This window comes from Euprymna scolopes, chromosome 10 (genome assembly GCF_053919585.1).
Source record: "Euprymna scolopes isolate OS-2025 chromosome 10, ASM5391958v1, whole genome shotgun sequence".
In the NCBI taxonomy this organism is placed as follows: domain Eukaryota; kingdom Metazoa; phylum Mollusca; class Cephalopoda; order Sepiida; family Sepiolidae; genus Euprymna; species Euprymna scolopes.
Window position 1 is genome coordinate 18,081,988 of NC_136491.1, and position 25,639 is coordinate 18,107,626.

General features: G+C 32.7%; 1 protein-coding gene across 7 annotated transcripts in view; it reads right to left on the reverse strand.

Annotated features, from left to right (window-relative positions):
* LOC145285823 (E3 ubiquitin-protein ligase UBR4-like) overlaps positions 1-25,639 on the reverse strand; it is a 350,597-nt gene that overhangs the window by 100,882 nt on the left and 224,076 nt on the right. For all 7 annotated transcript variants that reach the window (XM_080134243.1, XM_080134245.1, XM_080134244.1 and 4 more), the window contains 14 exons: positions 22,079-22,256; positions 21,084-21,240; positions 17,897-17,993; positions 17,098-17,205; positions 15,260-15,373; positions 12,383-12,502; positions 11,074-11,241; positions 10,865-10,942; positions 9,044-9,091; positions 7,061-7,231; positions 5,639-5,717; positions 5,063-5,284; positions 2,061-2,253; positions 806-953 (listed from right to left, as the gene is read on the reverse strand). In XM_080134243.1, the coding sequence (XP_079990369.1) occupies positions 806-953; positions 2,061-2,253; positions 5,063-5,284; positions 5,639-5,717; positions 7,061-7,231; positions 9,044-9,091; positions 10,865-10,942; positions 11,074-11,241; positions 12,383-12,502; positions 15,260-15,373; positions 17,098-17,205; positions 17,897-17,993; positions 21,084-21,240; positions 22,079-22,256 (1,881 nt within the window). The remainder of the gene's footprint in view (positions 1-805; positions 954-2,060; positions 2,254-5,062; positions 5,285-5,638; positions 5,718-7,060; positions 7,232-9,043; positions 9,092-10,864; positions 10,943-11,073; positions 11,242-12,382; positions 12,503-15,259; positions 15,374-17,097; positions 17,206-17,896; positions 17,994-21,083; positions 21,241-22,078; positions 22,257-25,639) is intronic.

Sequence of the window (25,639 nt, forward strand, 5' to 3'; positions counted from 1 at the left end):
ACCTTTCTAGCTTGTTTTCTAAGAAAACACTGAAAAAAAGTTTGAAGTAAAAGCTTTAGCAATGTACATAGCTCATTCTTATCACTAAATTATTTGTTTTTCAGTTTAAAAGAAAACAGACAACTCTTATCTATAAGGATTTACATTATTACTAGCATGGCTATCCGGTGTTGCTCAGGAGAGGCATGGACAACAAAATAGAAGTATAACACTTTTCTTTTAATCCACTCTAAAATTACTGTAAACCACTCTCCCTGACTTATTTTGCTCCTGGCAACTCCAAAAGAATGAATATTACCCTCCCTTCCACAAAAAGGGGGGAGGGGGTTTACATGTCTATATTCTGTCAGAGTCAGTGCTGAAAAAAAAAAAAAAGTATCAGCCTTGTAGGCGGGCCCTTGTGTAGTTTCTGACTTTTAAATGGACATATACAGACAACTGTCATTTATATAATGAATTGTCTAGAAATGGTAGGGAGAGGAAGATAAATAAACTAAATTTGAGCCTAACAGAAAAACTGGAGAGAAGCTCCTTTCGGTGTTGACAGAGAATTCACATAATGGTATATTCAGACACTGTCAGATATTGGGTTTGTGTTTTTTTGGCGGGGAGGTGGATGCTTTAATACTGTTTCTAATATAAAAATTAAGCAATTAGTTGGTTACATTAAGCATATTGCATAAGGATTAAACCCTAAAAAAAAATGTCCTGAGAATGTTCAAATCACAAGCTTTTAATTTCCGAAATATGATTACTATTTTCATTATGTGAACAAGATGTTAACATATATTCAATAAATACACACTTTTTTGTCACTTTTTTGTGTTGTCTTCAAAACAAAAAAGCCGAGGAGATCTACAAATTGAGCAGCCTTTCTACCATACAAAGGTAATTCTTTCCACAAACTCCACATCAGCTCTAGAAGGTTCTGCTGTTGATCCAAGGAAGAATTTCTTTAAAGAGAAAAGAAAATAATATTCATACATTATTGTTGTTGAATTATATTTTGGAATTAATACAAGTTTATCTAACAATGTCCTTCGCAATTTTAATCTTTCCAACAAACTGACTCTAATCATTATATTCTAATCCCTTTGTTTCCACTTTGTACCTTAGTGAGATTTTTATCCTATTTCAATAACCGGTATAGCTTTCTTTGCAAAAAGCTGAATATAAAAATCTGCTTTGTCAATTATTGATACATTTTTAAAAACTAGTTTCTTTTGTTTCATTAGTTTTCATCAATTTTACATTTAATCTTGCCTGACATTTTCTCATAAAATAGTCATCGATATAAGAGAGCAAAGGAATAATTTTCACTTTCATGCTTAAATCTACTAGCACCATCAATCATCGAATATGAAATGATTTTGTATCCATTACTAATAAATTAAAAATGACTAATTTGGATTATTCAGACAACTGTTCTTTTTTTGAGTACAGTTTTCACAACATTTTGGTTGATATAACCTCCAACCTTCTTCAGGCGTATTTTATCAAACTCAGCAATCTACATGGAATTTTGAATGGAATCCGTTATTTAATCCACTGGAATTAAATGCTCTCATTCCTCAGCCATGACCAGGTTGAACTTCTAAGCAATTGTATTTTGAGTGTTACCCACACTGAGGATTGATCCTTCAATTTTCAGAAGAGTGTAACATACAAATGATTTTTACCAAGTACATTATTCACTATACCATGGGTCCTTGTGAAGAATTCTAGTATGAATTTTGAGAGCCTTAAATAAAACAAAAATCGGATGAAAACAGTAGTCCAAATAATCCAAATAATTCAAAGTATTATAGCTCTTTTGTACTTCTAAAAGAAAAACTCATTTTCACATGTAACCCTGTCGTATAAAAGAACAAAACCATGTAATTACAATTACTCAAAGATACAATATCAATTTGCAATGAATATTTAGAAAATTAAACGATTTATCATAATAAAACTTAAGTAAAACTACACAGGTGATTCCGTAAAAAAAGAGGGGGGGGGGAGAACAAAAATAAACAAGTTACACTAAATAAATGAAAAAGAATTCAAGATGTTCTCACCGATATATCTGAAGGATAAGAGAGTGTGCTTGCCAGCGACAGCTGGTCGAGTTGGACTCTAGGAGGAAGGAGCGTATAAATTTCATGAGGAGATTTTGGTCCACTGCTCGGTTGAGCTGCTGCACCAGCTCATAGCAGAGCTGCTCGTCCAGCTGCTGCTGGAGTTGGCGTTGGCTGGTCTCATCACTAGCCTCTGCAAAATATACAAATCACACATGACCTGAAGAAATACACATTCAATCAAATATATTTTTCTAACAGACAAATCTTTACAAGTACAATTTAGTGCATTTATTTCTAATAACATTCTAAAAATCAAATATGTCTTTATATAAAAATATCAAGATTTTGCGTCAGGGTTAGTACATCCAATGGATTTTTATTATTGGGTGCAAGTCACAACAAAAATCTTAAATAGTTGTTTCATTAATAACACTGAGCATTATTAAAACAGCCTTAATCTAAAAAAAAAAAAAAAAAAAAAAAAAAAAAATGCAGATAAAAGCCCACTTAATACTTTATATGTTTTTGATTAAAAAATGAATGCTCGGTGTATTAACAGGCTGTGAAATTTCTGAAAAATTGTTTTATTCCTATGCGCTGATGAACCCCAAGTTGTGCAAATTATAATTAATGAACTGTTATATATATTTGTATGCCAACACTAGGAGCTGAAACAATTGTTACCAATAAAAGACAAACATTTTGAAAATCAGTAAATACTTGTCTATTCCTTTTATCATAGTATATATCATAGAAAAAAATATTTATAGCTCTAATATTACATTATTGAGCTGTCTAAATGGGAACTTTGTTATACGTAATTACTATCCCAAGTAGTAAAATTTATATATATATAAGTTACGCTTGAAACTTCAGTAGTTATTCTTACCTCATGTGATAATGTAGGGATTTATAATTTACCTTTTACTGTAATAAACTGTTTTTTTGCAAAAAAAAAATGTATTTATTATTTATTTTTTCTCAGAAAAAAAAAAAAAAAATCAAACTATGCATTTCTCTACTTCAGTGTTGGTTAAAGCAAAGTATTTACAATCATCCAGTAAACTCCATTTATGGTTCATGAATTAAAAGAACCAAAATTTGAACTTCTCAAACTGATATTCTTTATAATTTACGTTTTGCTTTGTACTTCACTAAGAAACTTTGTTTTACTGATAGATTCACTATAAATGCTGGATAACAAGGTATCAAAACAGATATCTAGAATATAAATCTTACCTGTCTGTTTAACTGTATGTATGTATGTACGTATGTATGCCATTGCCTCTTTTCGATTGTCTAGCCTTAATTTAAACCTATGTCACTTCCGGTTTGGTGATGGGCGCAACAGCTAACGCGTTACGTTTTTTTCTTTCACTTACTTTTTCTCCTTTGTGGTACGGGTTAGAGCCTGCCTGCTTACTACCACTTTTGTTTCTTTGCTTAACACCTCCCTAAACACCCGGGCAATGCCAGGCACCCAGGCTAGTGTAATATAAAGGGGTTTTGAAACAGCACCAATTGGTTATATGTAGTATACTGGGGGTGTACATAAACATTGTAGCTTTATAACGAGCGTATATATGTTTGTCATATATATATATATATATATATATATATATATATATATATGGGAGTATATATAACAGATGTGTTTCTATAATGAGTCTTCAACTTTTGAGTGTTAGCGTTCTGATATGTGACTTGTCTAGTGTATTCTCTATTGAGTGTTGATATGTGTATACATAAATTAACATTTTATAGTAATCATTGTCGGTTGGAACACCAGCAAAAACATACCTCAAATCTTCCTTCTATGTGTCCTGAAATTAAAGGTGCTTCTCTCCAAAAGTGAAAACACTCAGACAGAAATTATATTTTGATATATTGCTGGGTTCTTTTTCAGAGTTGGCATGCTTTGTTTAAGATGACATTTTTCTAAGCCCCCACTTCTGACTTCCACGGGCATCCATTCACAAAACCCCATCTGTCTGCTAACGCATTGTATATTTAACTTATCTTCCCCGTAGCTACCTCTTCATCTCAAAATCTATAATTTTTTTATTACGTCATCACAACACGTAGCCTAAAGATCCTTGTTGGGTTTTTGTCTTATATTATGGTTAGCTTAAATTCCATCTATCAAATTAACATTCCTGACAACTATTAAATGTAAATATTTCAATTTAATATAACTTTTTTACATCTTTAAAATATTTCTATCTAATAATATACTTTTACCAAATCATATTTTTTATACACCGTTGCATTTAAGATTTTTACTTAAGCATGATAGTTTATATACAAATAAACAACAATCTTTCTCTTTGTTTGCTTTCAGTATTTTGGATGTTGTGAGTGTTCTGGACTCCAGAGTCGGCAACACCAGACAATATTTCACGCCTTCTCTCTATCCTGGTCAAATTCAAAGGGATTAATATCAATCAGCTTGCATAAAGTCACATTGTTTCTTCCACTCAAAAAAAAGGTCCTCTATACTCTACCATGCTCCCTCGTGCTTATGGATAGCCAGACATGTTATGGGGTTGATATGTGCAGATTATATATGTATAACAAGCGATGTGACTGCATTCAACTTGATTGATGCTTATATATTAAAAAAACATAATTGAAATTCTTTATTGTTTTGTTTACGGCATATCAAACATTTTCAGATTATTTAATGCTGAATCCAATAATTTTGGAAAACATTACGATGATTCTAGTTCTTTATATCTTTAAATATTCATGGTGTTTTGTAGAGGAAAATTTTTGTTTTTAACTTTGCAGAACATGATTGAGTTTTGTAAAGGGAAAGGAATACTCAAAGAACATTGCAATAAAAAGTTAAATGTGTTGATGAGGACAATAGTTTTGAGAGAATGTAAATAAGGACAACTCTGTACGAAAGATTCAGACAAAATGCATCAACAAATCTTGTGTTTTATGAAATCTACTCTAAAAAGGAAAGCGTTTAGAATTTGAAGATCATCTTTTACCTGTGTTGTTACTTGATGTTGAATCTTTATCTTTTTTCCGTTTGGTAGGAGAACCACAAGTGTTTGAGTTGGCACTTGACTGTTGGGCCATTTTGGAGCCACACACAGCCGATTGGAGTAACTGCAGCAAGACTGGAGCAACTCCATCATCCAGCATGATGCTAGATTTCATTAAAAACACAAGAATATCTGTATGATCTGCTGTCAAGTTGGATGAGCCTTCTAAAAATAGAATAAAATCCTCGTTATAATCTATTAATACAAAGATGCAAAAATATTTTTAGGAAATAAGCGATATATAAAGTCTATACTTATGTAATTAACTTTGTAGAACAGCTTTTTTAACCTCAAAAGTACAATATATTTTTTAAACTAAAAATAAACTTCAACATAAAAAACATGCAATGAATGAAATTTTGTTTTTGAGGCTAAAATGAGAATATATGCTAATTTTTAATTAAAAATGTAATTATCATTAGATATTTAACTGTTAAGAAAATAATTCAAAATGTAACTAATTTTTTAAAATTAATAAAAATTTAAACATTAAAAAAGTGTAAAAATACTTTAACTTACCAGATTCTTTTTGACAAAATAGTTGCCAATTGTTGGAACGAGTTGTAGCAATTTCGGAACACTGTTTTAAATGTTCAATCTATATATAAAAAAAAACAAAAAAACTTGAGATCTTTAAATATTTTATACTGTTATGCATTTGTTGAAATCCTCACAGTTTTAGAAAACTGGTTATGTTGGCTACATAGCGGAGATATTAGAAGAAATCAAAACTACAGAAGCTTTTTTCACAATTATATCACTAACTAATTAAATCAGATCCAGTTCTCTCCTTTTCATAAAATTAGATTTGGAAATAAAAACCTTTCATTTTGCAGACCTAATTCTTCGGGCAAATTCTGGGAGTTCATTTATTTCATCACCGTTTTCTACATTACATCATAAGCATTCTATGTGTTATCTCTGGTGCACACAGTATGTTGTGTTGGCATCAAATCGACGTATATTGTATTATTATCTAAATCGTATATCATTATATCTTAACAAACGTGCCATATATATATATATATATATATATATACACACACACACACACACAAAGGTGACCCAAAAAATGGGCCCCATGTACACTTTATTAATTAGAGTTGGGGCCTGTTTTTTGGGTCACCCTTATATATATATATATATATATATATATATGTTTGTATGTATATAACGAACTCTTGTCCTCAGATGCCTTAATGTATATTTACATAACCCGTAACTCATCTAGTGTTCTGGGTGCATGCTTGTCAACATATAATACACCTAACTAAGATGACATAGGACAAAATATCTGTCTGCTGGTGGCCACTTCTAGGGGATTCACAAACCGTCCGTGGGGGAGCTGGAACCTGCTGTAACAAAGACGCTTTAAAGACATGCACCCAAGATGATGTGTTTTTATATGGTTTACTCACTCTCAGGCATCCTGTCAGCAGAAATGGAGTGACCGACGATCTTTGGCTTGTCAGATAAAGACCGTCACCTCCATCATGGGGAGACCTTCTGTTCAGCATCTTGGATCCAACTCAACTAAGCTTAACTCGGCTTACTCAAACCTGAGCACCTGACACATCACATCACTTCATACTTCCAGTGCAACTGACCAGTCAACAAAGTTTGACACCTATCAAAACATGCCATGATTCAAATTCTCTGCTGTTTACTCCACTGAATAGATAATTATATAGATAAACAGATAATTAACTGCTTCTACCCAGCTATTATCTAATAAGAACACCCAGAAATAAAAAAACAACCTTTGCAGAAGTAGCTTGACCTTTCTGCAGAGTCATTAGAGATTATAAACTTAAGCATAAATTTACAATATGATATTTAAAAGAAAATAATAAAAAAATAAGGAAGTGGCATAATTTTTAAACTTCAAGTATCTGCCATATTAGTAAGATTGAAAGCAAATAAAATACTTGCAACACTGACCATTGTCAATAATGTATCATATGGAAGTATGACACTGCAGATATCCTCGGCACTCACATCCAAACCACTCTTATTGCAAATTTCCATCACTGATTTGAGATGAGATTCAAGAGCATGCAAGTCTCGTAACTGGCGGTATTTCTCTTTGGAGCCACAAATAAATAACAGCAACTAAAAAAAAAAAAAAAGAAAATTAATCAATTCTCTTTCACTGTTAAAGCAAATAACAAATACAGAAATAAAGTTTGACAAAAAATTTAAATCTCCAACCACTGCATTGACCAACAAGGTTTCTTTTCCCTGTTGCTGTTAAATATGACCATTACAAAAACTATATTGAAATTAAAAATTCTGTTTTTGCTATTATTAAACATTTAATATGAATCAACATTAAATCAGACATTTCTGATCCTCAAGTTTTTTTCTTGATATTTTTTCATAGTAGAAATAGTTGTATGTAGAAAGTTGATAATGGCAATTGACCAGAGATAGAATCAATTTTGTCATCAACAGGCAATCTGATAGCTGAGGAGACCAATTCTTGATCCAGTCATTCACAGATGTTGTGGATATAAACAGTTTCTCTATACAGTTGGATTTATATGTATCGCATCTTCTTCAGCATTAGCACAAAAAACACAGAAATCCAAATCGCTTTCAGCCTGCTTTTCATAAAGTTACAAGATTGTAGATTAGTTCTCTCATCCTTTGTGGTTAGATATTTCTTTATTTTTGCTAATTCTTTTTTTTTTTTTTTATAGAATTAGCCAAATCAAATAAGAACAAAAAAAATGGCAGATAAAGCACTCTTAAGCCTTGGCAATCATCTAGAGATGGTGTTATGATTAAAAAAAAAAAATACTGGTTCCCCTTTACATCACACGGTTGATATCAAAAAGAATATCCAGCCTATAAAATTTGGCCTCAATTAATGAAACGTCTTCCAAAAAAGATTGGTTTAAATTCAGTCTATGCAGGTCAAATGTTGGAAATTGTCAGGAGATTGTCGAGTTGAGTTTCTTGAGAGAAGATGTTGTTTCCAAGAGATACAATGGAGATGTGGAACAGTTGGAGTAACAAGGTCAGTTACCAAGAAGAACATTGGAAAAAGTGATGAATATTGATTTAGAAGAATGGGGGAAAAATAAAGAACTGGCCAAAGAAAGCTTGATTTGAAAGTTAATTTCTAAAAGTCATCTAATATATAGCAACATGTTAAATAGACATGATGTTCGTTTGAAATTTTGTAGATGACGATTGGTTTCACTCAATGTGACCTACGACCTTCTTCAGGTGTAGCTTGTCAAACTCAGGAATGTTTCTGCCAAACTCAAGAATTTAGAGAGAATTTCGAACAGAACCATTTAATTACTTCATAGGGGTAGCATGCTCTTGTTTCGTCAGCAGCTGCAAATTACTTAGGACCTCTATCTAATCATGGCTGATGGAACAAGAGCATGCTATCCGGGTGAAGTAAATAAAGGGTTCTATTTGTAATTCTGACCAAATTCTCGAGTTAGACAAAAACATTCCCGAGTTCAACAAGATACACCTGAAGAAGGTCAGAGGTTACATCAACCAAAACGTTGTGAAAATGACACTCAAGATGAGAACAAGTCCAATGAATCCAAATAATGTAGACATGATGCCGTGTTCTGTACTGCCGTTCCATTTGTTAGAGAGGTTAATTCCCCATTACTACAAAACAGCTGGCTTAATATTTTGCTTATAACTTATCAAAATATTATTTAGACATCTCATGTTTTATGATCGTGAACTATGAAAAATTATTAAAGAACATTTGGTTGAAAAGACATCACAGTGCATAAAAACAAATAAAATACATTTTTTATTATGAAAAAATTTAATTAACTAAAAAAAAGAAAAATCTTGAATAATTTTATAGTCAGACAATAAGTAAACTTTAAAAGTCAACATTTGTCCGCTTCAAATGAACTATATAATTTCATGATGCATACTAACCTTCCTTACTTGTCTCTTTACATATGGCGTTTGATGAGTCATCATGTACTGAGAAGGAAAAAAAAATGATTTTAATGTTCCAAAATGGTAGTTTTGCTTAAAAATATAAAAACATTTCTTTAAATACAAAACAATCTTTGGATAAGAGCTTCACAAGTCTAAACAAATGAAATACCTAAACCTTTTAATATTACCTTATATAACATTAAGTGATTTAAGCAAGAGAAAAATATATAGAAATTACATTGAAAATATAAGTATTCCTATAAAAAAAAAAAAAATAAGATGTGTACATTCAATTTGAACTTATTATAACCATTAAAAAGCTATTAAAACTTAAATGTGACAATGATGGAAAAATCCTCTCATATTAAGGTATGGAAACACCTAAAATAAGGTACACCTATCTAACGACTACATTCAACCCTTGTGCTGTATATGGTTATCTTAAAATAGTGAAATAAAAACATGAAATACTCATCTCTACAATGATATAAATGCAATTGTGTGTGCGTGTGTGAGTTTGTTTTTTAAAGACTATGAAATGACTGAACAGATTTTCTTTAAAATTTACAGATCTTTAGTGTATAAGTCTGGGAGTGATCTTAGTTAAGTTTTGTCTCAGAATACTCTCGATAATTACAGATAATCGAAACCGTTATTTTAATTTATCTATCATCGGTAAAGCAATTTTTTCCATGTTATTGCTTAGCAACAATGATAGAACAATGGGCCATCAAAATTCTACTGTGGGGAAGTTGATAGCGTGTTTTTTTGCATGACATGGTCTGTAGGTTCAAACCCCGCACGTAAATTTCTTAATGTTTTTTTTCGTTATCTGTAAAGAAGTTTATTATAAAATTATTTTATAAAAGAAACAGGTCCTCTAGGGTGCAGTGTAGAATAACATATTTTGGACTAAGTTACTGCATGGAGGCATGTGAAGCTTCCTCCCGGGCGATTTCACGGATTTCGATGACAAAAATATAGGAGTGAGAAATATTTGTTGATCATCATTCAATCCCTGGGTAATTTCGTGTCTCCCTGCTAAATCACAACTTCTGATTGAAGTAATGCTATCAGAAAAAAAAGTGATTTCTTCTGCTAGCTGTCTCTTCTATAGAGTTCTGATTTTCCAATCACCTCACATTTACAAATAGGGAGATGACTCCAGTCATAATTGGCTCTGCGTTTTTTTTTTGTTTTTTTTTTATTTCCTATAACCCCTTCTCAAATTTTGCTATTCTTATCTCTTTCTAATGCTGGTCCTAAGCATTTTCACATATTCAAACGTTTTACACATTCATGAGATGATAGTCCAGCTGCTGGTACACAGCGCTAACACTTAATAAAAATATAAAATACATCTATTCTTTTTTTGGGGGGAGGGGGGGGGGGAAGAAGGGGGGGGGGGCATTTTTAATTATGGCAGCTAAACTACGCCCCCCCCCCACTCCCCTCCAAAAATTTAAGTTATAAATGAAAGCAAAAATAGAGGGAGATTTATTTCAATTCTATTTTTAATATTTTGACACAAATTTTTACTGGACATAAAGAATACAATTTTTGAGGACTTTCAAGACATTTTCCTTATTTTCAAGGATTTTTCAAGTCTGTGCAAAGCCTGGTTTAGCTATGAACATGCCGTTTCAAACTGAAGTGAACAGATAAAACCTTGCATAACAACAAAACATTTTCTAAAAATCAAAGAATCTTTCTCAAAACAATTTCAAACTTATTGACAACAGCTTTCATAAAAATTAAAGAATATTCATTTAAAAGACAAGGAATTGCTAATTAAATGCAGATTTTTCTTCTCACCTCTGATAACATGCTGTACCAGGAATCATCAAAGCGAGCCGAACCCATTCCTTGGTGAGAATCAGCAATTTTCTTCAACTAGAAAAAGACAAAATGATTAAATAAGCTCACATCATTCAGTTATTCTTGCAATGATTACAAGAAATAATTTACACTTTTTCTGCAAACGGAATTGGGATGATACAAAAAAGTTATCAAAATAAAATTACCTGGTATGGGAGTCTGAGAACCATTTCCGTAAGCAGTTGTGGATAATCTTCAAATACATCATTTGCATGCCCTTTGACATACGGGCGTAGAAAGAATGGTGTCATATCAGGAGGCGGGGACATTGGATGCGGTTTCAAGAGCTGACCAGGCAAATTTGAGCAATCCTCCTGTGGATAGAAATATAAATACTTGTAAACGTGGAAGACAAGATTCTAAACAATTCCATTATAACATAGAAAATGAACTATTTGCATTGTTTTTCTTCAAACTATTGTCTGAAACATTTCAATCTGTTTTAGATCACCCTCTCTTCAAATGTATGACAAAAGTACTTATACATGAACACAATTGATTATGTTACATTATGCAGGAATCGTCACAAGTTTAAAATTCAGCATCACAAATTAAACACTTAAAAAAGTCTTCATAAACAAATAATAAATGGCTCTTTTTGAATATGGTGTTAGTTAGAATGATCAGGAGTGATCTACCTTCAATTATATACAAGTTATCTCCTCTGAATTATACTAAGCAATGACAAAATGCACTCTTTATCCAGAAATCAAAAATCAAATTTCACTTGCATGAGAAATATAGAATTCAGATATCACGTCTTTTGGTGCTAATGCTTAAGTCATTGGACATAATCCAACCAGCTCTCTATTCAAAAAGCTTAATGATGTATTTTGTCAAGCACCTTCTGGTCAGAGTCAATAAAACTCCCAGAATGGTTCAACTTAAATGTAAGTAATATTTACTTATCCATTGCATCTGTATATTTCTCTATTCTCTAATAATTTCTTTTTCAATTGTGTTAGAACATTTTATATATTCTTTCTTCAGTACTAATGTCTACCTATTTTATACCATAATATTAAGTACTACCTTTCCTGCTTCATGCCTTTCTTTTTACATTTGTGTCAAACTATGTGAGAATAAATGTATACATGTAAATCTGTTCATTAATCATCCTTTTGTTTATCTTGTATGTCTCTATAAAAACATAACACACAAAATAGCTGTTGTGTTTCTAGAAGACTTACAAAAACGAGCGGTCACTAAAAATATTTAACTTAGAACATTTCATGTCCAACAGCTTAATAACAGGAAAAAACTCAATTTAAATGAACAAATAAACATGAACAAGGCTGTCAGGTCCATCATAAAAAAAAAAAAAAAAAAAAAAAATAGCAATAGTGAATTCAAATTAAACAATGCTTAATAAAGATAATTTGCTCCTCTACAACATTCCCAGAAAAATGATAAAATGAATAAAATCCAAAAAACTACTTTTATTTTTTTTCTTACCTCTTCACCACTGTACTGTTTCCAATAAGGCAACAGGCTGTGGAGTGCAGACAGGCAATATTCAATGCAAGAGCTTGACAATAGAGCACTAGCTGTACTGAGGCTGATAAAAGAAGAATTCTGAAAGAAAAACATAAATAGATAAAAATGAGTATTAAATAAACAGAAAAGAAAAAAATATATCATTTGAATTTACATAAAACTTTTTTTCTGAATTTAAACATCCATGAAATATTGTTTAATAAATTAGCGGCTACATGCAAAAAAAAAACCATCCACCATGATGAGGGAAGGGGATAAACCTTTTTTTGTTATTTTTTCAGGGGGGAGGGGGGGCTCAAATGATGAAAAATGCAAAGATTTAAACCGGTAAAAATAATATTTTTTAAAAAAATGTAAAAATTACTCCAATTTTTTTTTTTTTCTGTTTCAAATATAAAGGGGAAGGGGGGCACTTAAAACATTTGCTACTTCTACAGTTTACGTACTGTGCAAGAAGAATAACATTATTTAGAAACACATTCTTAATAGGGGGGGGTAACTATGCTGTACTTTCACATAATTTAATAAGCAAAACATTTGGTAAAAATTGAATTTAACATGAAAATCCTATTTAATAGGATTCATAAACCGCAGTACTAAACAGATAAAAACATGAAAATGTAATCGCCTTAAGAAAAAGAATCTGTATTTTTTTTTAAAAGGTAGAAGTAGTCCCTGCCCTCCCAATTATTTACAGGTTTTAATTATTTTTTAAAGCAGGAACAGATGCACATTGGATGATTTAAAAAAAATATCAAATTAATTGACCGCCGATCATGCAAAAAAATAAAATTTCTCTCAACAATGGAAAAAGAAAGTAAGATTTTTACAGTATTTTTTGTTTATTAAATATTAGGTGAAATTACAAAATAGTTAACAAATCCCCACCCACACATGATAAATAAGTTCTAAATGATAACATTATTATTTCAGTATACTCCATTAATTGCTGAATTACAAAGAAGCCCTACTCTCATCTCAAAAAAAAAAAAAAAAAAAAAAAAATTATAACCTCCACTAGATTATCATTTGCCATTAACTGGCCAGAAAGTGCGTGATCTTATTCTTTACAAATATTCTTTATGCCTTTTTCATTTTAGACATTGTAACTCTAGCATTGCCTGGGAATCTTGTTAATTGAATTTTTGTGCTGCATTTTTAAGCTGTTTTATTAATACTAATGTTGCTGTATTTTTATACCAGCAAAAAGTTAACTGGGTTGATAAACAGAAACCTACAGAAAATGGACTCTGATTTATGAAAGTATGATAGGTTATGAAAAGGAAGGGTTGTAAATTTGGGTTGAATTTGGGGGTATCAAAACCAAAGCAAAATATGATGAAAGTAAAAATAAAATAGATAAACTCCATCATTTATTATACCATACCTGTTCACACTGAAACACTTATCACAATATTCTGTGGATCTATATTAAAAAACCTTGTTAAACTTTGTGACATATTTCCATTCTATGGAGGTCAGGTGCGAACACCCCATAATTTTATTATACCATATTTCTTCAAACTGAAACATAATTATCAAAGTATACTTACACAGATATGAAACGTCTTTATTAAAGTTTGTGCCTATTTCCATTCTACGGAGTCCAGGCGTGAACGCACACCCCACAATTTTATTATACCATCCCTATTTAAGTTAAAAGATACTTATCAAAGTATTCTTATGTACATCTATATCAAAAACACTTGTAAACGTTTTCTTTTTTTAATTTTTTATTTCTATTTGTGGACCAGCCGCGAACGCAGACCCCACAATTTTAATGAACCATAATTCTGCCAGATCAAACATACCCATTCCTGTATCTCGATACATCTTCTATCATTATATGTAATCAGTTTTTTAAAATAGTCAACCATATAGGAGCCTATTCGTGACCAGACACACACACAAACATTCAGCTTTATATTATATATATATATTGGAAAAGGCTTAGAAACATTTTTGGAATGTTGCTCAGTGACAACTAATTTTTTAACTATATACGATTCTAAAATTTTTTTTTTTTAATGCTATTGCATTTGTACATGAATGATGGTAAATTGATAATTTGAACGTTTCAAGATGATCTGCAAATTTTACGTGGTCACAAATTAAAAGACGATGTAACAAAACAAAACGATAAACAATTATAATATCTAAGACTATTCTCTACCGCAAATAATGAAAATATACATAAGTTAAAGCTGTTCTTCCATTGATCATCCTTAAAAAACAATGAATGTGAACAGTTATAAGTTGAATGTTCATAATTCACAAACATTATTTACAAGTGTATGTTTTTACTATTTTAGCAGAGAAATCAGGAAATTGGAAATAAGTAATCTCACATATCAGTGCTTGAATATAATTCTCAAAACAATCTTACTGTAAATAAAAGATTTAAATAATTACATACTCAGCAATTCTAGATGCTATTTTTAATTTTCCATTTCTAACAAATGCAGAGTTTCACTGGAAAATCATTTGTTTTCTCATAAGAATTAAATTAAGATGACTGACTGCAATCTACACACATTATCAATCCAGACGTGTTACACAATGTTTCTGAACATGAATTTTGTTATCTCTTCCAGCAACATGGAGTATGCCTGCAGGTATTACAAATATACGTGAAATATTTAACAACAGAATAAGTAAAATGCTTCATAATTAAGAAATTAAGAAATTGTCATTTTAGCACAGATTATTTGCCAGGAAACAAGTTCTATTTGTCAAGTTTAATGGATTTAATAAATTTATAACTGGAATAAAAACAATAACAAATCCCATGCAAATCAGTAAAAATATGTAAATTAGAGAAAGTGATAAACAAACCTCTGACATGGTCTTTGTTCCAGCTTTTGTTCGAGACAGCAATACACTTAGTAGTCTAAGCAATGCCAACTTTACTTCATAGCACTTGGATCGCTCAGCAATATGATCTAATTCCTAAAAGAAAGACAACATATAACATCATTAGAAATTCATATTTATTTAGGATGACGGGGAGCAGCTCTTATTTTAATCAATAATTGTTCAAGAAAAAGTATATATATATATACACACACTAGCTATACCTTGCCATGAGTTGCTGTGGCTCTATTTGGCGCAATGAAAAAAATCCCAAAATGAGAAAATGCATGTTTCTTATATGCTTAATTTCCTAGTACTTGTGGATACACAATTTTTTGTTGTTCCATTTTCTAAGCTGATATAGATTTTCTGGTCTGCTGACTCGTGAACACACAACATAAGTTGTCCCTGTGAGAAACAGTCAGTGTGTAGCTGTAAGCCACACAATTGTAAAAATTGTCCCTGAGCTTTGTTGATGGTGATTGCACACAACAATCGAATTGGAAATTGCAATTTCCTAAAGTGAAATGGTGCATCCGGTGGAATCACAGGAATGTATGGGATGAGGACATCTTCACCTGTGAAAGGTCTTGTTAAGATTGTTGCTTCTATGATGTTGTTCATTAATTTTTTTACTGCAAGCCATGTGCCATTGCAAAGCTAGTGTTGGTTTATGTTTCCCAACATAATAAGTATGCCAATTTTCAATTGCAGTACATGCGGTGGCATCCCTGGCAAATCTAGTGAATTCAAAAATTCTGTTGGATAATTAATCACTTCATCTGCTTTTACAAGTGTCGATGAACTTGTATGTAACTACCTCACTTAGAATTTTAAGCTAAATAATATCATTAAGTTCATGGACGTTTTTGTATTCAGCCAACTGGAATTCTTATAATTAATTTGAATATCTGGAAAAACTTTCTTACCAACTCTTCTTTTGATGTAATTAAATTACAGAAGTTAAGAGTCAACGAAATTTGCCCTTAACTCTGATCAGCCAGCACTTTTCTGTACCCAATTTCCCACAATTGATGGAAAAATTTCTATGCGAATCGAGCGTTCTGCAACTGGACATGCATATTTTGAGTTAAATTAAAATGTCTTCATATGGCAATAAAAAGTAGAGTATTTGAGGCAAGCATTTATTTCATCTGCTGGTGTTGAATACTGCATTCTCAAATGGTCTGACATTGCCATACAAATCTTGCAAGGATTGATTAAGAGCCTAAAGTGATTTTTTGTGTGCCATTGTGCATTCAACCCAAACAATAAGTTTGCATTTCTGCAATATTTTTCCCCATGATGGATGTTCTGGAGATATTGAAAATGGGAGTTTTGAAAAACTGAATGTTTAATAGTAGTTTCAAAGCAGAATGAGTAGTTCTTCTACATAGTAATAACATCACAGCTATTCTGTATGCAGCAAGAGCTAGGCTGTGCCATTCTGTGATCGAATGGCTGCCAAAATCAATTTAATTAGAAAGGTTTTACCAGTTCCTCCTAGTGCTGTTCAAAGTAGCAGTAATTTTAAAATAACTTCTATTCTCACAGTAAGTAAATTGGGTGACTAAAGTAGTATATTTCAAGATTCAAAAGTTGGTGCGTAAGTATGTTAATAAATACTATTAATATATGTAGAATTTAAATCAGAAATACTTAAACATTTTTAAACAATTTTAATATTCAAGTTTTGTTTAACTTTCATTTAGATCTTGCATATTTTGTGCTTATCAACATTTTTTTCAAAACTAGAAATTTGTTTAGAGTCCTACATTATAGCATCGCTTTCAAGTTATATGCGGATTATAGGTGCATACCTTTCCAGGGAAATTCATTTCTTTCAACATGGTTGTCAGTAAATTATCCAACGCAGCACGATCTTTCTCCTCTTCACTATCAAGATCAGCAGTTAAAATAAGGATGACCTATTTGATAACAGAAAAAAGAAATATCTGTCGAGGTGATAACAGAAAAAAGAAATATCTGTCGAGGTGCAAAATGTAAAAATTTAAAGTACACAATCAATTTAACATTTCTGACATGCAATAGATTTATCAACAAAATAAAATATATTCATTTTGATAAGAAGAAACCATTAAATTGCAAATATTACTTGAGATGAAAGCAGGCATAACACTCTTTTGGTGGTTAAGTTCAACAAAGCCAAATGTGTGTAACAAATCCTTAGTTATTTGCCTCTTCACAAAGGTAAAGTTAGGCACAAGGTAGTTTATTATGTGGGAGATATTCAACTCCCAAAAAAGGGGTATTCTGCAAAAATAAAAACTGTCTCAGTAAAGAAGGATCTCTTTGTTCAACTAAGGACAGAACATTAAAATTTGATCCTAGTCAAAAGGTCGGGAAGTCACAGGCAGCTGGAGTGCTTTTGAAATGAGGGCTTTGTTTTTCAACCAAAGCTAAGTTTACAATTAAGCTTGAAAGATGTTGCAAAATCTGAAACAAGCGATGAAACCAGCACATGACAAATCTGAAAGTATCTCACACTTGTATTTTTTCTTCAATTCATCCTCATTTAAACAACCAATATCTAAATGGCATTACCGTTTAAGATTACGAAAAAGACATCAGTAAAAATCAATAAAATAGCATACATACTTGCATAAACGGAATTGCTCGTACTCCACCAACTTCTCTGAGTTCTCCAAAATGTTGTAGTAATTGTTTAAGTAACATCAAGCGCAAGGAATGAAGTCTGCAAAAGAAAATTGTGAAAAATTTGACATTTCTGTAAAAAGTTGGCAAATAAAGTAATTATATCTTAAGTTTTATCAATGACTTGTGCATCAGTGTCTGTTTACATTTTTAAATTAGAGTAAGTTTCTATAACGAAACTATTACTGAACATATGGAACGCGTATATTTTTAATACGTATTTACATATATTTTTTAAACCTGTTCACAGTTAGCATGTTTACTACAAATAACTGCTGTATAAAAAAAAAAAAACAATATTTTCTGTTTCTCAGATAATCCGATCATTTATTAGTATTAGTCAATTAATATTCATTTTTTTAAACCCTAAATCAAACCCTTGCATCTTCACTCCTTTTCTTGCTCCCCTCTTTCATTACCATCCTGGCAAAACAAAAAATTTACATTATTGTATTAACATTTAAAGTAAAAATACTTGTCAATGAAAATATCGAAAAAGGTTATATTGTATACATCTGTTTTGGAATGAAGGTCTCCAAAAAAAAAAATTTCACTTAATTTAATCAAGTAGTTTTTTTTTTACAGCGAAACCGAGCAAAAGGTTTGATCATAGTGAATTTTTTTTCAGAGATCTTCAGTCCAAAATGGATGCGTACAATATAACCTTTTTCAATATTTTCATTTTTTAATATACAAGTACCAAAGTAACTCATAAATACTTGGCCTTTACAGCAATAATAGTTTTTGGCTTAACCTTTGTATATACTAGAAGCCCTACCGAGTACGACCATCACAAAAACCAATATATGTTGAATGCTATATTCAAAACTAATAGCAATACGAAAAGATGTTCACAAAATATATGCCTTCTGAATTAGTTTAACTTTGAGGTTACATTACCTGAAAGTGTGACGGGACACCGGACGATGCCGGGTGTCCCGTTCAGCTAGGTGAAGATAAGAATGCTTATGGCCCGGGGGGGGGGGGGGGTGCTGATACTGTGTCAAAGATTAAGACAGGCGGTTGTTCGGCAGACATGATATCTGTTTTAATGGCGGAAAAAAAGGAGATTATTCTTCTAGTTGGATCTGGTGAGAATGAGTTTTTAATTGATTCGGACAGTCTCGAGAATTGGGCTCCAAAATGTCTGCTCGGAGTCGGGGACCCGCGGTGTGTTAACTCAGAGACCACCAAGCTAGTTTGACAGATATGTTCACAAAACAATAGAGAAAGAGAAAAGAATAAGATAACAGAGGGATAGAAAAAGAAATTCACAAGAGAAGAAAGAGGGGGGAATAGAAGATAATGGAGAAAAGGAAGGAAGATGCTTTTGATATAAACAACGATCGCCTACTCGAGAAAGAGTTAGAAGGGTTTTGGCAGTCTTTGGTCAGCGAGCGAAGCGTACACATCGGCTCTCGCCCCGCCTGGGGTGAGAGGCAGGGGCAGAAATCTCAATAAGGACTAACTTGAAAAGAACTTGTTCTTAGCTAGAGAATTAACCTGATATCTCAAATATACAACCTGCATCACGAAGCGCGGATAACGAAAACACGACTTTAAACAAATGTAGAATGATTGCAAATAATTATTTTATTTGGTTTAAACGAAAATGACCTCAGAGTTTTTTCTTTGTTTTTCGATTGCCGGCATAAGTGAAGATGCAGTTTATTTCAGGTATGCCCTGACGCCAGACGACGAAGACGCAGACATAAAACCAGAGTGACAGCCGAAGAGGACAATGTTGCCACACGGACTTGGGGTCATGCACGTTTAACGTGCCTTGAGCAGCGGAGGTATGTTTTCCAGGGACCAGTACGAGTCTGGTCACGCTGGAGGGGTCCACCACTAGACGACGCAGGCCCGGGACATCGTTCTCGTTACAACGTGATGATGCGCGTGACGCGTCCGTTACAAAAGTACTTTGTTCAAACTCCTTGACTTAATATTCACAGGGAACATGAGTTGGAACAGATACATTAAGGGCATTGCCAAGGCTGCTGCAAAGAAGATGGGCTCTCTCTACCATTCTAGAAAGTTACTTATGCCCTGAGAGCTCGCCCATGCATGGAGTATTGTTGTTGCATTAGGGCTGGTGCATATGCTACTAGCCTCTCACTCCAAGATGGGGTTCAAAAGAGAGTCACCAACCTAATAGGTCCTGAATGGTCAGCTAGGCTTCAACTTGTCTCATCGATGAAATGTTGCATCTCTTTGCCTGTTTTACAAGTATTTTAATGGCAGATGCTCCAAGCCCTCGTACCTCTTCAACATAAATACCCCCGACAAACCTGATAAGCAGCAAAATCCCACCCCTATTCAGTAGAGAACCCCAGATACCAGAAAGCCTACTAGTCTAATAGTTTCTTCCCTAGGACTGCTAGACTTTGGAATTCCCTTCCGGGTTCCTGCTTCCTTGACATGCAAAAGTTCAAGAATAATGTAAACAAACATCTTGCTGTTCAACTCCCTACATAGTATCACTTCAAATTATGTCAGAGATAGTAGCCAACTACATCAAAGTGGCACTGTGCCTTTTTGGGGAGTGAAAATGCAATAATAAAAAAAAAATAATACTGCTAAATTCAAAGAAGCTTTTCTTCATATTCAGTTTAATGTCAATTTTAACTGCTGGCATGTGTTAGTCGGCTTTAGTAAATTGACTTCCAAACTAATCTATCTCTAAACAGGTCTTTGTCACTTTCTTTTAAGTCGATTTTTATCAATTCCTCCCATGTTTTCCTTGGCCTTTCCGCCTCATCTGTTCTACATCTCTCATCCATGCTTTGGATGTGGCCATACCAGCAAAGTCTCCCAATACTCATCAGATCTAAGCCTGCCTACAAGACTTACACTACACATCCATTGTATCATTCTCATATTATTTCTCCTCATGCAACACATGTCCTCAACCCTCAACCTTTCTTACTATTTTTTTACTTTTATTTCATACTTATTGAATGATCATTGAACATTGTACAGTAATGCTGATCTAATATTTCAAAGCTGATTGAAATTCTTAATTTCTTCTGCCATTTTCTGATAGATTTAGAATCGATATGAAAAACAGGGTGTTGCAAAGTATGGCAAAGCTATAAGCATTTCGTATTTTTTGTTTTGTCAGTCTTACCGATATGAAGTATCATGATCTGTTTCTGCGTCCATTACTTCTCCAAGTTCAGGCTGCATTGAACCACTGGGTACACCAACACTGCTGGTTTCACTACGGGCTCCAGTGGCAGTACTTTCCTGGGCGCCATCACCATAAGCACTACTGCGTCCACTCACTTTTAAAAAGGATTAAAAAAAAATTAAATAACAAAATAAAATAATTATTACAACTACGCTTCTCAATTTATGCGAGACAAAAATTTTAAATTGATTTTTTTTTATATTCATATTAAGACAGAAAAAGGATAAATTTAATCAATATCTCAATTTTCATTATTTGTAAAGTTTCAAGTTTTCTAAAAGAATAAAAACTGAAGAAAAGTTAACATAAGTTTTTATAATTGTAACAACTTGAGGTTTTCTCTCTTATTATTAAAAGACCTAATGATTACAAAGCATTAAACATTTTTTTAATGTAATTCACGAATATATTTTGTGACTGAAAGTTTAAAAAATATTATTCCTACAACAAAACATGTCATAGTTATTTGCGGTTCTTTTTTACAATCACAAAAAACAAAGCGTTTTTTTTAGCAATTTTTTAAAATAAATAGAAGAGCAAAACAGGATAGTGTGTGTGCTGAGAGAGGGGGGGGTCTGCTGTCATTTAATAGTGAAAGAAGAATGGCTTTCATTACAATGTATTTTGGTTTTGTGAAATCTTTTTATTTTGTAATCCTTGTAAAAATATGATTATCAAACAATATCAAAGAAATTATAAATTTTAACAAGCAAAACTGACACAATGGGTCACGGATGATCTAGTAATCCATAAAATTTAAAATTAAAGAAATACAAAACTTATTGAAATGCACAAATAATCTAAGAGTATATAATTATTGAAATATTTATGGCAAAAATTAGCCTATTTAAAAAAAAAAAAAAAAAAAACATGTTCCAAATGTTGAAATAAGACACGCATAGTATTCCAAAATGTAAAAGAAATTAAATTACTTGAGACAGAGTCCACTGCACTACCGCCACTTTCAGAGCCGGCACTGCCAGCATGTTCTGCCGGAGATGTTCTCAGTGTAGATCCATCAGTAGCTGTGTTACTGCCAACTTCATCATCACTACCTGGAGCTGAAGCAGTTGTATCGGACAAAGGTCCTTCTTCCAATAAGGAACCATTCTAAAAAGGACAAGAAAGGAAATGAAAATAAAACGAGACAAGATTCTCACATGATACTTTGATACAAAATGTTTGTACAGAATTTTACAACACCTTGTAGAAAAATAAAACGAGTAAACATTGTAAAACAGTTCCTGTCACATTACCCTTTTTAGCTGCTCATATGAATGCTGGTCAATTGTGGTCGGAAGCTGATAACCTAGTCTCATGTCAATCATTGGGATAAAGTTTTTAAGTGGAAAAAATCAAAAACCATAAGTAAAAAACTATATTGTCTCCCAACTAATGCCTTGAATTTTAGGAGAAAAATAAAAATTAGCCCGAAAAGGTGTTTTTCATACCGAAAACATCCTAGGGCTCAAGCCCCAGAATTTTCCCATGATCAAATATTTCCAGATGTCTATGTTATCTTGCTTTTGGGTAATTTTCAGCAAAATCTAATGGTCGGGAAAGATTCTACATCTCAAAAAGTGCTATTTTTGGCCATTTTGACCACCTTATGACGCCACCAGAATTTTTATCAAAAAAAACGAGAATGTTACATTTCCTCCTTTGGATAGTTGTAACTTCATGCAAAATTTCAGAAAAATGTAATGAGTAGTTATTGAGAATTTTAGGAACAAACAGACAAAAGCGAATTCTAAGGTCCAAATTTGATTAAGTTGATGGACCAAAAATTGAAACTTAATTTGAATATTTTACTTAATTATTGAATCCATTTTCCTTCACTAAAATTCTTGACTAATTTTGTGCAAAATAAAAAAAAATCCAAGGTGTGATTGAGAAAAGTGCGAACGGATAAAAAATTTAGGGGCAATTTTACCCCTATAATGCTCCTAAGGGGAACAACCAGACTTATCCCAGGAAATCTGTTCTAGCAAAAAGTTACTTTCACCAAGACTAATGTTTGTGCAAAATTTCAATTTGAGTGGATCTTGAGAAAAGTGCAAACAAACAGACAGACAGGAGTGAATTACTAAGTCCAATCACTCCTTTGTTGAGGGACCAGAAAAAAAAAAAAAAAAAAAAAAAAAAAAATCAGTAGATTGTATAAAACAAATCTGTAGTTAATTTTGTCAAAATTTTCCAGAGAAGTTATTTAAATTATTTGGGCTTTTGTAAATATTGACACTGTGTCATTCAGCATTTTTCAAATGTGTTGTTTATTTACGGTGGAGTTTTTTTTAACCTATTTAGATATTACTTATTTGGGTAGCTTAACTTTTGCAACATCATCAGTAAATGCAATAACAAATAAAAATTTAATAAGGGACCCTGAATAAAAGATTAATCAAAGGAATAAAAATGTTAGATATTAGCAAGGCAATGTCAAAGCGATTGCGAGTTGACGATTCTTATGATCGTTGTAATATTTGTAAAAATAGAATGTTATAGCAAAGTAAATATTTACAAAATAATTTATGTCAAGATTTTTTATTAAAAAAGAATGTAGAACATAAACAATAATATAAAAATAGGTTGACCTCTAGAGTCTGACAGTCTTATGTAGAGGTCATTTTAAAGTGACATGGATTTGAGAGTTTTGGAAATGACACTGATTTGATTAGTAAAGAATTGGGAGCGAAAGAAAGCGGATCAAGTTGGACAGTGATAGATCCCATTGTGTGTGTATTCGTCCGTCAAAACGACGAGAACCATCAGATCATCCTGTAGGGTATGGTGGGGGGAGTCATCATCGGTGAGTACGGATATGGCTGATAAGTCCAATCTTTGTTTGAAAAGTTCTATTGCAGTCGGAACAGGGAATCACTGCAGATGTCGAGGGTTTCAAAACATTGTCCTTCCTATCCTTTCTGCGCTTCTCTGCAGTAACCTTTCGTAGCTTTCATATTTGCAGGTGCCGTCATGAACAGCACCCCGCCACTTGGCTCTATCTAAATCTGTTTGCTCCCATGATGATGTATCTATGTTGAAGGCCTTCAGGGTGTCTTTAAATCGTTTTCTTTGGCCGCCATGGGTGTACTTGCCATGTTGGAGCTCAGCTAACAGAAGCTTCTTGGGTAGTCTGTAGTCTGGTATGCCAGTAAAGGGGATCAGAATGTGTTAATCAAGGACCAGCGGCAGGTTTCCAATGGGGAAACATTGGTAATAAAAGTTGCTGAAAAGACAACCCAAGATTTGTTGATTCATTGGGATGAATCTTCTTAGCAGCTTTTCCAGAGGAACTGTTAAAGATCAAGGACAGATCAGGTATGTTTCTCTGTTGTTGTAAAGTTTAGACCACTAGACGATACAGGAGTTAGACACACGTACATAATATACACCCCTTGATGTTATACAGACCCTCCAACAATATTACAAAAGAAATGCTTTAAATGTTTAAGTCGAAATGTTACAACTGTCAAGAATATTCATATGATGGCGTGTCATACAAGGCAGCAGTGCTCATCAATTTAAAACTTTCAAATCATGGATGGATGGATGGATGGGCTATTTAACCAGCATATCAACTTTTGTGGGTCATTTAATGCTGAGGAGGTTATTTTGTTATGTTTGTTTGTTGTTTATTAGGTAATTTGATTTTGCTGGAAAGGTTGTTTGGTTGTATTTTGTTTGTTTGTTATTTGGGTTTTAGGTTTTTCTGAAGTGGTTATTTGGTTATGTTTGTTTGTTGTTTATTAGGTAATTTGATTTTGCTGGAAAGGTTGTTTGGTTGTATTTTGTTTGTTTGTTATTTGGGTTTTAGGTTTTTCTGAAGTGGTTATTTGGTTATGTTTGTTTGTTGTTTATTAGGTAATTTGATTTTGCTGGAAAGGTTGTTTGGTTGTATTTTGTTTGTTTGTTATTTGGGTTTTAGGTTTTTCTGAAGTGGTTATTTGGTTGTGTTTGTTTGTTGTTTATTAGGGTTTTAGATTTTGTTATATAATCTTGTTTCTCTTAGGAATTTCAGGATATTGCCAGGGTCCACTCCATGAAAAAGACCTTCACGGTAGTACCTCATTCGTATCTGTTGGAGATCCGTGCAGTCTATCAGGATGTTTCACCGTGTAAAGTTCACAACATGACACACAGAATGGGGCCTCTTCACCTTTTAACAGGTACGAGTGAGTGATCCTGGTGTGTCCTATTTGAAGTCTTGTCATTATTGTTTCTTGTCTTCTCTCAGCTAGAGGTCCCGCCCTCCGTTCTTTTCCCCGAGGTTGGGCTTCACCTGCTAGAGCTTGTTATTCTTGCAGGCATTCCATGACTTCTGCCACTTGGAAGTGATGTATTTGTTGATTAGTGGTTTGTAATCAGTGTGAGGTACTTTTGTATTGCTGATATTCATTTTTAAAGATTTTTTTGCTGCTGTATCAGCTTTTTTGTTACTTTTGAGTCCTATGTGGCTGGGAATCCAGCAGAATACGATGTAAGTGTTTTTG